This window comes from Hesperophylax consimilis, chromosome 18 (assembly GCF_061612785.1).
Source record: "Hesperophylax consimilis isolate HC1 chromosome 18, BYU_Hcon_1.0, whole genome shotgun sequence".
Taxonomy (NCBI): domain Eukaryota; kingdom Metazoa; phylum Arthropoda; class Insecta; order Trichoptera; family Limnephilidae; genus Hesperophylax; species Hesperophylax consimilis.
In genome coordinates, this window is record NC_142853.1 from 15909953 (window position 1) to 15922108 (window position 12156).

The following is a 12156-nucleotide window of genomic DNA, read 5'->3' on the forward strand; positions in this document are numbered from 1 at the left end:
CTTCCTTGTAGGAAATATATGGTCACATTGCATACATTTGTCAATAAATAAAATAGTTGGAAATGTGTATTGCGTTGTATAAGCAAGTAGGGTAAAATAAATGGCATGACAAGTGAGGAGAATGCTTTTCAACAGACAAGAACATAATATAATATGTAATAATGGTATAAGTAAACCATGCGTGAAATCGACTCCATCTAAATTATCTACTAGTGGGAGAAAAGTCACACTCCACATTACCAACTAACTAAAGTACCTAAACAAATTACATCGTCTAATTGGAATTGTCACCGAAATTTGTAGTAAAGAAAGTCATTATCAATTTCACGAAAGAGAATGTCTTCAATTTATATTGGAAAAAGTTCAAATATAAGTAGAACTGATGTCAATAGAAAAAGGAATGTGTAAAAAAAAGGTTATATATGGAAAGGATAGTAGTCTGGTGCCTAAAAATAATAGTACGGAAATGTGCCTTAGAAATTAGCAAAACAAAAAGGTACAAATCTAATTAATTAAATAAAAATAAAACAGTATTTATTTCATAAACCAAATAAATAGGAAAGTAATAAAAGCATTTACATAGATTAACATTTCACTAAAAATCTTTAGAGGGTGGTTGTTATTTTTTTGTTTTTTTTAAACCGTCACCAAAAATATTACAATAGCATTTTGTTTTCAGGTTACTTATTGTTATTTTTTTGTTACAGAAATATAATAACAGGGGAATATTATGTATATAACATAATGAATAATGTTACAATTTCCCCAGAGGTTAAGTAAATATTTGTTTAAGGTTAAACCACCCTCCAGAGAGTGAATCCAAAAGTACGCTGGTCACTGCTAGTTGGGAGATTAGTTTTACTGATTAGTGTTATATATTTGTTGTTCGTAAGCTCGTCATTATTTGGAAATAAAAACCTTTTACCACCAATGACCAACGCAAGATTTCAAAATCACTAACAAAAATAGATGCTTTATCAAAATGTACAAAATAGGTTTAAATATAAAAATAAAACAAATCATAACGTAAAAAAACTTGCTACGCAAAAGGTCCTAGGATGATAGTACGGATTTATAAATTGGTCACATAGAAAAAATGCATCGGTCTACTTACACAAATACTGAAGATTTTCATCGGAAACCCCTGATTGTGAGCGTTAAAAAAAGTAAAATGGAAATTTACATAACATTAACTATATTCTAAAGTCTATAATTTCTACTTTATAATCGTAAATAAATTACACCTAGAAGGGTTGCTTCCTAAAACAGTGCAAATGCATTGCGAACCATGAAAGGGAATGATGACAGAACTAGTTATTGTCAGAACTGATAAGGCCGCACTTTTCCTGATTGATGGAAACAGAGCTGGCAGATTTGACCGCGGACCGAACATCGTCCAGCAAAGATTGGAAACTCTTCATGATACTGGGTTTCTTCCCCTCGGGAGAAGCTTTGCGCTTGGGAACCACATCGCCGTATGCCGACTCGCCCGACTGCTTGGCAATCACAAAGCTGTCGGTAGAGAAGACAGTATCGTAATGGTTGGTGGTCAAATCATTGATACTCCTGCTGTGAGCGTGGGCGTGTTGCGAATAGGCCGGTGCCGGAATGGAATGATCGCGGATGGGCGGATAGCGCGTCACGACCAGCCTACTGTCCTGCAGAGAGGACAGAGCCGACGTGTTGTAAGACAGATTGGAGACTGCCGAGTCGTTGGAAATGATGGACACGTTATGTTGGTCGGGGTAGGGGTTACCTATGGGGGCGAGGCTGGGAGGCTGCGCAGGGGGCAGGTTGGGGGCGCTCTTGCTGAAGTGGGGGTGGTGGTGGACGGGGCGCAGTGCCGTGAGGTGGCCGCGCTCTCGCTGGTGCAATGTGGAGGGACCCCACGTCTTGCCCTTTACACCATCCTGCACTGCAAATTCACACAAAAACATCATCAATAATCTGTAAAACAAACTTTCAAGTGGGATAGGTTACTGTGGTGGTCGATATAAGTTTAAAAAGAATTGTGGTGGGTATGGATTAACTCACTTTTCTCAAATCTTAGGGTTTAAAGCATTTTTTTCTTAAAAATGTGTTTCATTATAAAGTATAGGAGTTTATAATTTTAGGAGCAAAACCTTGTGTTTAGAGAAAGTTTTAAGATTGGATGGAAGTTAGAGTGGCGAGCCAGGGAAATGTTGTCATAATAATAATAATATTGGACAATTTTTATAACGCCACTTTTGTGAGTTAAAACCTCAGGGGCGCTGAATGACTGAAAATTATTATTCTTTGTGAGTTAAACTATGTCTGACTTTAACGGTTTATTAATGAATACAATACCCATGAAGTAAAAATTAAGAATTTATTCCCAAACATTGAAGAGGGCAAACACATTCCATTGACTAAGATGAGATAGTATTGTTTTTTTTAATGTTTTTATTTAGTTATAAAAAATTACATATTTATATCTAGTATAAACCTTTTAACAACTTATTTCTATGACATTAAGGACACTTTGCAATACATCTAATACTTATGCTTTATAGTATTTAGGCATAACCCATGAAAAGCAGCAAAGGCTTTTAGCTTCTTTAACATCTGTCAGTAATTCACTAAAAATCTAAAATCCTTTAAAATAGAGATTATTTTGGGTTCCCGACGAATTTTTTTTTGGAAGTTTAAAATCTCCACAGTTTCTCATGGGGTAGTCATGTGTTGGGAAATTAAAATTTACATTTTTAAACATGTATTTTGGGAGCATCTTATTTTTTAGCTTAAATATAAATATTAGGGTATTGTAAATTATTCGCTGTTAACATTCCTAGTTTTGACTAGATGATTAAGTCTACCCTCAGTTAGAGGAAGTCTTTACCAGGAGTGTGATGCCCGTAGAGGTTGGTGAAAGCTGTACATGTTTCAAGAAAAGTGGAAGGAAAATAATTCCAACGATTTTATGAAAAAAAAAGAAACATTCTTGGATATATTTTACTTTTGTTGGGGCATGGACAGCTTTAGAAACCTATAGACTGCTAATCAGCTAATGTCAGGAGTCAGTTCATGACAAGAGTTTGGTCATGTTAAGGTCGGTTCATATCAAGAGTCGGGTCATGTCAGGAGTCGGCTTATTTCAAGAATCTAGTCATAAAAAGAGTCAGGTCTTTTCAAGAGTCAGGGCCTTTCAAGAGTCGGGTCAAGTAACGAGACAGGTTATGTCAAGAGTTGGGTCATCAAGATTCAAGCCATGCCAAGATTCGGTTCATGTCAAGAGTCAAATCATGACAAGAGTCGGGTCATGTCGCAAGAGTTGCTCAACAGAAGAGTACTTTTGAGTTTGCCAAAGTTTGTGTACAACGGCAGAGTTGTGTTGAGGTAATGAGACGAAATGAAGGAATAAGAAGAATAGTGACCAACACGCAATGGCCCTGAGGATGCTGGGCGAGCCAGGCGGGGTGCCCACACTCTTGATCAGCGCCCCCTTGCCCTGCAGCTGCTGCACGGTGATGGTATGGCGGAAGTCCGATGGCAGCGAGATGGCAGATCCTTGCTCTTTCTTGAGGAGGCGGAGACGCCCGCGGCTGAATTTGCCTAGAATAAAATTTTTTAAATTAATAATTTTTGGTGATTATGTAGCAATATTTTTTTTTTAAATGTGAATAGTCAAGAGTCTCAACTGTTCCTAAACGCCTGGAGCCAAAAGGACTATGGTATCCCCAATTGGGGATACACAAGTTGTTAGACTGAATGTAGAGGGAATGAGAAGGAGATGGAGAAGAGGAAGATGAGAAGTACCTGGCTATTCAGATCTCGCCCAATCTTCTGGCAAAATCTTCCACTATGAAATGTGCCGCAAATACATAATAATACATTATTTTCAATGAATTAATACAAATTTTAAAAATAAAAATTTATATGCACACCCTGTGATTTGAAGCAGCAATCTCTGGATTAAAGATCTGGTAGTCGAGGATCTTAAACGCTCGACCATGGAGGAGTAATCAATGCAACTGTTATTGGTTTACCTTTTCTCTTATTGGGCTGCGGCGGCTGGCTCTGGGCTATCATGATGTGCAATTCCCTCTCCACGAGGTCCATCTCCCTCTCGGCGAGCATGCGCTCCCGCTGTTGCAGTGACTCCTCGTGGAGTCTCTGCTGCAGCTGAGCTCGCGTCAGCTCCTCCTCGCGACACCTCAGCTCCTGGAACCAAACACGCACAGATTATTGATATATTTGGATGACAGTGGTTAGAACAGGCGTGCACGGATGACTTTTGTCACGGCAACAGTATCAAAATTCATAACTCACCCTAACGTCACAACACTACGTGAGCGCACCTCCATAGACTGCAACAGATTTTTAAATTAACAGTGACGAAATTGTTGCCATAACAAAGTTCATCCGTTTTGCGCCTGGCCTTAGATAATAGTCCCAACTGCTAAGACCCCAGACTAGCGGGACTATGGCATCCCCAATTTAGGGTAAGCAGTCTGCATAGATAATACAAACAATGAGAGATATGGCACGGAAGCGTGCTGACTGTTGCCGAGCTATGAACGAACTGCACAGATTATCAAAGCGGCGGAGCCAATAAAAGTTATGCTTTTGGTGTGTAGGTAGAAACAAAGGTGGGACGTCGCTGTGCATAGACACAGACGATGTTAGTAACGATTGCGTGCGATTCACACTTAATGGTTACAATGGTTTAAGGACCAACTCTCTTGTTTCTATTATCTACGCCATACTCATTGGGACTATGATCTCTCCAATATGTGGGATGAGAAAGAGGGGGGAAAGGGGAGGGTTGGGAAATCTTCGATTTCTCAGATTCTGTCACTTAATATGGTTAAAAGCTATTTCAATCAACAGTTTAAATCTGAACGGTGAATGTCTTTCACCAAATGTTACAGGTTAATTGTTAATTATGTATTATGTTACAGGGGACTCTATCCACAGAATAAAGTAGAAAACCTTCCATCACACACTAGAAATGCCTTCTATATAGATTTGAATGGAAACCAATGTTGACTTAGTAACTTTTTCTAGCCCATTTAGCATGCACTCTGTCTCTCTTATACTTGCCCGACATTGTATATCGCTATCCCCATTTGAATTTTATAATGATGGTGAAACACTGTTCTGCATATGAAATTTAGGTTCCATGGCAAATCAGGACAGTGGCAATTCAACACACTTTTGAAAAGTTATTAAAAGTGTTAAAAAAGGCTTTAAACCTAAACTAACTTCACAACCTAATTTTGTTTTTCATCATCTTTCATGACTTCGTATCACTTTTGAAGAGTGTGTTGATGTGTACTGTATTGCCAATGTTACCTGAGTTTGCCCAGTTACCAAAATTAAAGCAAAGAATGGTCAAACTTATGGGAAATATGCAGAGATAGATCCCTATGATCCTTAACCGTTTGGGTGCCAATCGTCGATTCATGTTTTAACGAAGATTGCCGATCGTCGATTTCCGTCAATTGCGTCAGTCGTGTTCTGATTCACGCGTACGTCTGTACGTAAAATTCTCATTTTTTCGAAACGCCTGGACTTCGGGATTCTCCTCCGCGTGATTCTAAACCAATATTCTTTAATAAAACACCGAAAAAATCATTGAAATTCTTGAAAATTCAAAGAATTTATGGGGTTTTAAAAAAATATATAGTTTCATAAAAAATAATGTTTTTTGGTGGCATTTTACAAGCAACTGTATGAATTTTTTTGGCGCTCAAACGGTTAATCCCCGCAATGTTCCCCGTAACAGCAGTAATAAATTATTTACTAGTAGAAATAACTTTACATGGGTTGACATTTATACGCAAGTCACTTTGGGCGGAAATTGTATTGAATGGTAATTGTTTCTGGAATAAATGTGTTGATATTCTAATAATTTAATTAAAAAATAATGTTTATGTTGTTTAAATGTGAAGATCGTCCATATGACAAGAAGTTAAGGATGTTTGTGCAACATGGCACGATTAAGTTAAGCAAGTACTTAAATTGGTATAATATTTGAATATGTATGAATGCAAACAAAATAATGTGTGTGTAAAAGGAATGATGTTAAAATGCAAATATGGGGCCTTATAGATAGCTATACAATAGCTAGACGAAAGTACGGCCAATGTTGAGTAAACAATAAAAGTATGGCCACTGGATTAACATACTGATGATACAAATAGATTTTATTCACATAACATCATAAGGGATAGGAGAATCTAGAAATCTAGTAATCTGAATAAAGATAATCTAAAATATTCTTTTACAACCAGCTTCATACGTGCGTGAGTTTGAGTGAGAAAAAATCCTGAGAAAATAAATCCATTTTTGAGAACGGAACTGGTGTCGTTTGCTTCAGATGTGTTTCAACCAGTAAGTCACCCAGCCCTATAGGATCATAACTAAGAGTTTTACTAGTGTCCCCCGTCACAATTCGGAAATTTTCTACCGGTCGCAAAGGGTTATATAATTTGTATATTGGTACAATAAAAAGGAATATTTACAGAAAATAATAAAATCATCACACACTCGGGTGAGTTGAGTTGCAGGAAATAATAAATAAGCTGTAAAAGGGTGTCTAAGTTCCACTGATTGCATTAGTATGTCATCATTACAAACCTCTTCAAATGATTTACAGGCCTGGTTGCGTGTAAAGCAGAAAATGCCATAAATAACATCATGAGAAAGTACCAAAACATCCCCTCCCCCACCTACCAATCAACTTTAAAATAAATCATACTCTTTTGTTCTCACATCATGTTCTATCAGTGGCAAGCAGCAATACACCATAATTAATTTTCCCACTATACAGTAAGATAGATAAATAAATGCACAGATGTATTACGTATATCTAATTAGATTAGATACAACCATCGTAGGCATTGATGTATGCCTATATTGCAATGCTTTTGTGTTGCGTTACTGCCAAAACAACGCCAAAAAGTTTGGTAAGGCCGATGTACATAGTAACTTTCCACAGGAAAGTTTTTTTTAATCTCATCAAAATTTAAAATTCTCATAACACAACATCTGTCACATCTAATCTTCGGCTAATATTCAGCTGTTGAGCTGAATGCGAGATCCCCTCACCTCTCCTGAATCAAAGGAACGAGGTTTCAAGTCTCCGTCGGTATGTATTTTATACATATTGTCCAGGAACTCGTAGTACAAGCGGGAAACTGGTGAATCAAAATCACATAGAAAACAAAAACTTTTTTTTTTTCGATCTTAGCAATTCGATGTTTTTGTTTTTTTTTTACACTTTTTTCCATTTTTTTAAATTTATTTATTTTCAGGACATCGACAGTTTATATTTTATTACTTTGTACATGCATAGACAGCCAAAATAAAAACGATTATGAATTTCCTCCTTGTCACTTCTAATAAGACAACATAAAAAGAATTGAAAAAATTGAAATTTATAAGAATTACATTACTTGAACTATGAGTTTCCGGACACTGTGTATAACTCATAATAATTGCATAAATGTAGTGTATACATGTATTCTGCAGCATAATGGCCTGTTCACATTTTAGTGTGGAATATTTGAGAGGCCATCTCAAATACATTAAAATATATATATTTTTTTTATTGATACATTAGAATATTTTTTTTATAAAATATGATTATTTAATGTGAGCCTCACTGGGTGATTTACCTGTGCTGAGACCCCCATTTATTAACCAGGCTAATCCTAAAACATAGGTCGATGAATGGTTGTCCACCCCAAATTTAATAGTTAAAGGGTATTGTGGCATTTACAATAATAATACATTATTACGGAATGAGAAATTTTCATGTAGACATTGGATGAAATATACCTTTTCTTTTCTCCTAAGATCGAGCAGCACCTCTTCGATCTCGATTCTCCAATCGTCTTGCATCGTGTGGAATGATTCGTGTGGTCCCATTGTGAACTCTGACGTTCTGATGTGCTCCAGGTCTTCAAGGATTTCTTCGAAGGTGGGTCGATCGTGGGGGTTGGATTGCCAACAAGCTGGAACAAGAATAACATGTAATTAATAATTTATTATTTTGCACAAATTAAATAAAATAGCATAACTCTTACGGATGAAGTGAGTTTATTATGAAATGGTACACAATTTTACTGTAAAAAACACTGAAGTAATAAACCGATAGGAGTGTGTTGTGGGCGGATTTGTGTGTCCTAAGAATGGTCAACTTTTCTTACTTTGGTGAAATGGATGAAAATTTTTCAAATATTGAATATTTGAATTTTACTGACCCGTCTGGAGCCTAGGAGTGGAAAGGTCCTTAAAAACATATTTTTACCCCACAAGTCCCAACGACACGGTGAAATTTCATTCAATTTTGGAATGCTCCTGAGGTATCTTTTTTTAAGTGAATACCGCACAAGAGTTCCAAATGCTCCCAATCGTCTGAAGCCAGTGAGACTATGGCATCCTCAATTGGGGTATGTTATGAGGCTGAAGGTAATGGGTAAGGAAAGTCACCATCACGGCTAAAGCCATTTCAAGCAACGTTTCAATTCCGAATGGTGGTCTTACACCAGAGTCATACTGAGAGTATCTTCCACTCTGGAACATATCGCAAATATGCTATACTTATATAAATTATTTAAAATTAATAAATTGTGAAATATCACAAATGAATCAAATAAAATTTACATGTCAACAAATCACAATTTGTTCAAAAGATAAAATGGGCCTACACCCTGCGTTTAACGGGGACCATTCAAAAGTAAAAAATAAAAATAAATAACTGGCACTTAGTCAAGTTTTTTTTTTTCAGTTACATCTTTTGTAAAAAAAAAATCAAGATGAGAAAAGCATAACTTCAGTATATATTATTTTAAATGAATAAATTGTGAAATAACACAAATAAAATTTACTTGCTCATGCCGGGCTTTGCGCCCGCAACCTTCGGATCGCTAGCCTTACCTCTCGACCATGTAGATCTGAATATAAATGAGCTACATATTTCATATTTTCACATTCCAACGGTTTTAAGAGACTAATGGCTTCATACAGAGGTGTGGATCATGGCGACGACACTGCACATCCGAAAGAGAAAATCTCATAAGATTTAGCAATAGGTGCGATTTTTGTGACGCCGAGTATATATATTTACAATATAATGTTATAAATTATCTGCAATCAGCGTGGGTATTTTCCGGGAATGAGTTTTAACAAAATTATTTGCTAAATTAAAAAATATGACGGGAAAAACCCAAAGAGATAAAGTTTAATAACAAGAAGTGTCTATAATTAAACTAACCATGACGCCGTTTCTCCGCAGGTGTAGGCAGAGGATGGACCGCCAAACAAAATTCTTGGCACACACATTCATACATCGCCTCATATACCCTTCTGTTATTTACTTTTGTCATGGCCCGACTCAAGAATCTGGTTCACTTGAATGTGCCATGTCTTCCTCGGGTGTCCCCCGACATCTTCTGCAGTTCATTAAGTGGCTCTGAATAGCTCGGTATTTTTATCCTTCCTTTTCTTTATCTTCTTCCAATCGGCCTCACATCATACCCCAATTGGGGATGGCTTCCCAATAAGGGTTCCCAACCTTTTTGAGGTCGGGAACTACTTTTTACCATAATTTTCATAGGGATCGACTTCTAAGAGAATCTTATAGAAACTTTTGCATTTTTATTTCTTCAAAACTTTGACCATTAAGCCGCTTCATTAACATTACGATAAACACTAATTTAGCAAAATCAATTTATCCTGCGATCAGGTTATTAATTTTTCGAACATGGTTGTAAAATTAAAATATTTATCAATTATAATTTTTTTAAATTCGCAATGGAGATTTATTGGGATAGACCAAATTATTATCTGCGGTCGACCAGTCGGGAACCCTTGCTATAGATAAGACCCACAGGCTATGAACAGTTGGGACTCTTGTGCAACAATCACAATATATATATTTTTTTTAATGCTTTAAATGGGTGAGTGACGACACGAACTTTTGACTGATCTCCAAAGTTCGATGCAAGAAGGCTCATGATAGTGAATTCGCTGAACTTAGGCTTACCTTCCATCAAGTCCCGCCACTCCTTGGGACAGGTACTAGGTATTGGCAGCGTCAGCTTGTTGACGGCCACACCGTAAGCCACGGCCAGCGCGTCTATGCCTCGGTATGGCGTCTCGCCGGTCAGCAGTTCCCACAACAGTACACCGTAAGACCAGACGTCGGAGGCGCGGGAGAATGTTGATTTTTTGATGACCTAAAATAATATAAAAGACCATATTTACATGGATTTAAAAATGGAATGTTTTAATTTAAAATCATAGAGAGGTAGTAGAAACAAGGGAGATGGGCTATGGACCATTATTAGTATAAAACAGCACACAAAAGTGTCGCCAACATCTATCACCCATTCTGCTGGAAATCGCATCTACACGGTGCCTTGTCTATGTTTCTACCCACACCAAAAGCCTAACTTTCATTGACTAAACCACTTTGATATTCCGTGCAGTTTGATTGTAGCTCGGTGACAGTCGGCATGCCAAGGTGCCATAACTCCCTCCCTTTGTTTCTATAATACAATTTATGCTTCCAATAGTTTCTTACAGCCCCTTCATTAACCCACTTCACCCAACCGAATGAAAATTATAAAATATTCCCTGGTTTGTACCTACATAATACAGAAACGGAATTAAATAATTTATCACATCCATTCATAAGGTCTACATCGATATTTGAATGAGGAATTGATGATCTTCATAGCAGATCAGTAGGTCCCAGAGGTTGTGAGTTTGATGAGAGAGAGGGGAGAGGATTCAGATTGGAAAGTTGCTTGAAATGACACTTCTTCCTCATTTGCATATCAATAGCTCAAAGTAAAAAAAAAAGCTAATATCTAGTTAATATATTCAAATATCTAATATTTCCATAAATCATAATATTGAGAAAACTGAAATAGAATCTTTGCAAACCTCCGGATATTACATTTTGTGATTTAAATATATGTTTTTAGTTTCATATTTTAGTATGACGTAAATACAATGGTTTGAAATATCTACAAAACATTATCATCAAAACTAACAAAATAAAATCGAAACCATTAGAAAAGTGTTTTAAAAATACATGACAACATCAAAAATAGTCAAATCCATGCCACATTATTATCGATATCAGACAAATTTTCTATAAAAAAATTTGATACAGAAAAAGAATACATATTTTATGAATATTTGAAACAGAAAAAGATATGGTTTTTAGTTTAAAAGTTGCTAATATTAACTTCAATAATTAAATATTACAATTTCAAGTTTTACTCAAGTTATTCCAAAAATATTCATCCTAGACTTGCAGAAAAGGCAATAGATGTCGCACATTAAAATATAAATAGGATATATTTATCCAAGACACTATCTAGATTGCATTTAGTTCGAGTTGAATCTTACGATCATACATAAAGATAGCAGCCAATAAAAATGTGCGGTGAGAGAAATGATGAAAATGTTGGTAGTTCTTATTCGAAGTATGATGATACAGTTAAATATGACTGAAGGAAATAGTGTCCCATTAGTTGGTAATTTAGCAGCGCCCCGGCAAGGCGAAATTCTTGGGTTCAAATCCCAGATGCGACGGTATCTTTTTATGATTTTTCAGTATCAAATTTGGTTTTAAAAATTGCTAACATTATCTTCAATAATTAAATATAACAATTTGAGGTTATACTCGTTAAGTTAGTCCAAATATAAACAATATTTTAACTCTTAGCCATTTTCGATTAGTTGTCACATAAAATAAAAGTATGCTATAATGACCTCTGGAGGCATCCACGCGTAGGTTCCCGCTGCGGACATTGGAGTGGTCTTATAGACCTCCCGCGCCAGTCCAAAGTCCGTGATCTTCAGTGTCTTGTTTTCCAGGTTATCATTCTCTATGTCTTCGCTCAGCAGTACTGGAAACAAACAACAACAAAACATTATTATACCTGAAGAAGCCTCAAGTAATGCAAAACCGATTGATAATTGTTTATGCAATGCGGCCTCCGTTCAAATCCCGGCATGCGCAAGTAAATTTTATTTGTTGATTTGTGTTATTTCACAATTTAATAATATAAGGTATGTTTGCGGCACGTTGTTCAGTATCGCCCTGGTGTAAGATCACCATTTAGAATTAAAACGTTGCTTAAAATGGCTTTGGCCGTGTTTGGTGACCCG

At 36.4% G+C, this 12156-nt stretch overlaps 1 protein-coding gene across 2 annotated transcripts in view; it reads right to left on the reverse strand.

Moving 5' to 3' along the window:
- LOC149415430 (mitogen-activated protein kinase kinase kinase 11-like) overlaps window positions 1-12156 on the reverse strand; it is a 181636-nt gene that overhangs the window by 15729 nt on the left and 153751 nt on the right. Inside the window, exons 2-8 of one of the 2 annotated variants that reach the window (XM_089642609.1) lie at window positions 11758-11894; window positions 10016-10208; window positions 7807-7982; window positions 4008-4182; window positions 3400-3573; window positions 1757-1915; window positions 1115-1144 (exon numbers count right to left, since the gene is read on the reverse strand). In XM_089642609.1, the coding sequence (XP_089498735.1) occupies window positions 1115-1144; window positions 1757-1915; window positions 3400-3573; window positions 4008-4182; window positions 7807-7982; window positions 10016-10208; window positions 11758-11894 (1044 nt within the window). The remainder of the gene's footprint in view (window positions 1-1114; window positions 1145-1756; window positions 1916-3399; window positions 3574-4007; window positions 4183-7806; window positions 7983-10015; window positions 10209-11757; window positions 11895-12156) is intronic. The other variant, XM_089642610.1, reaches the window with a different exon arrangement.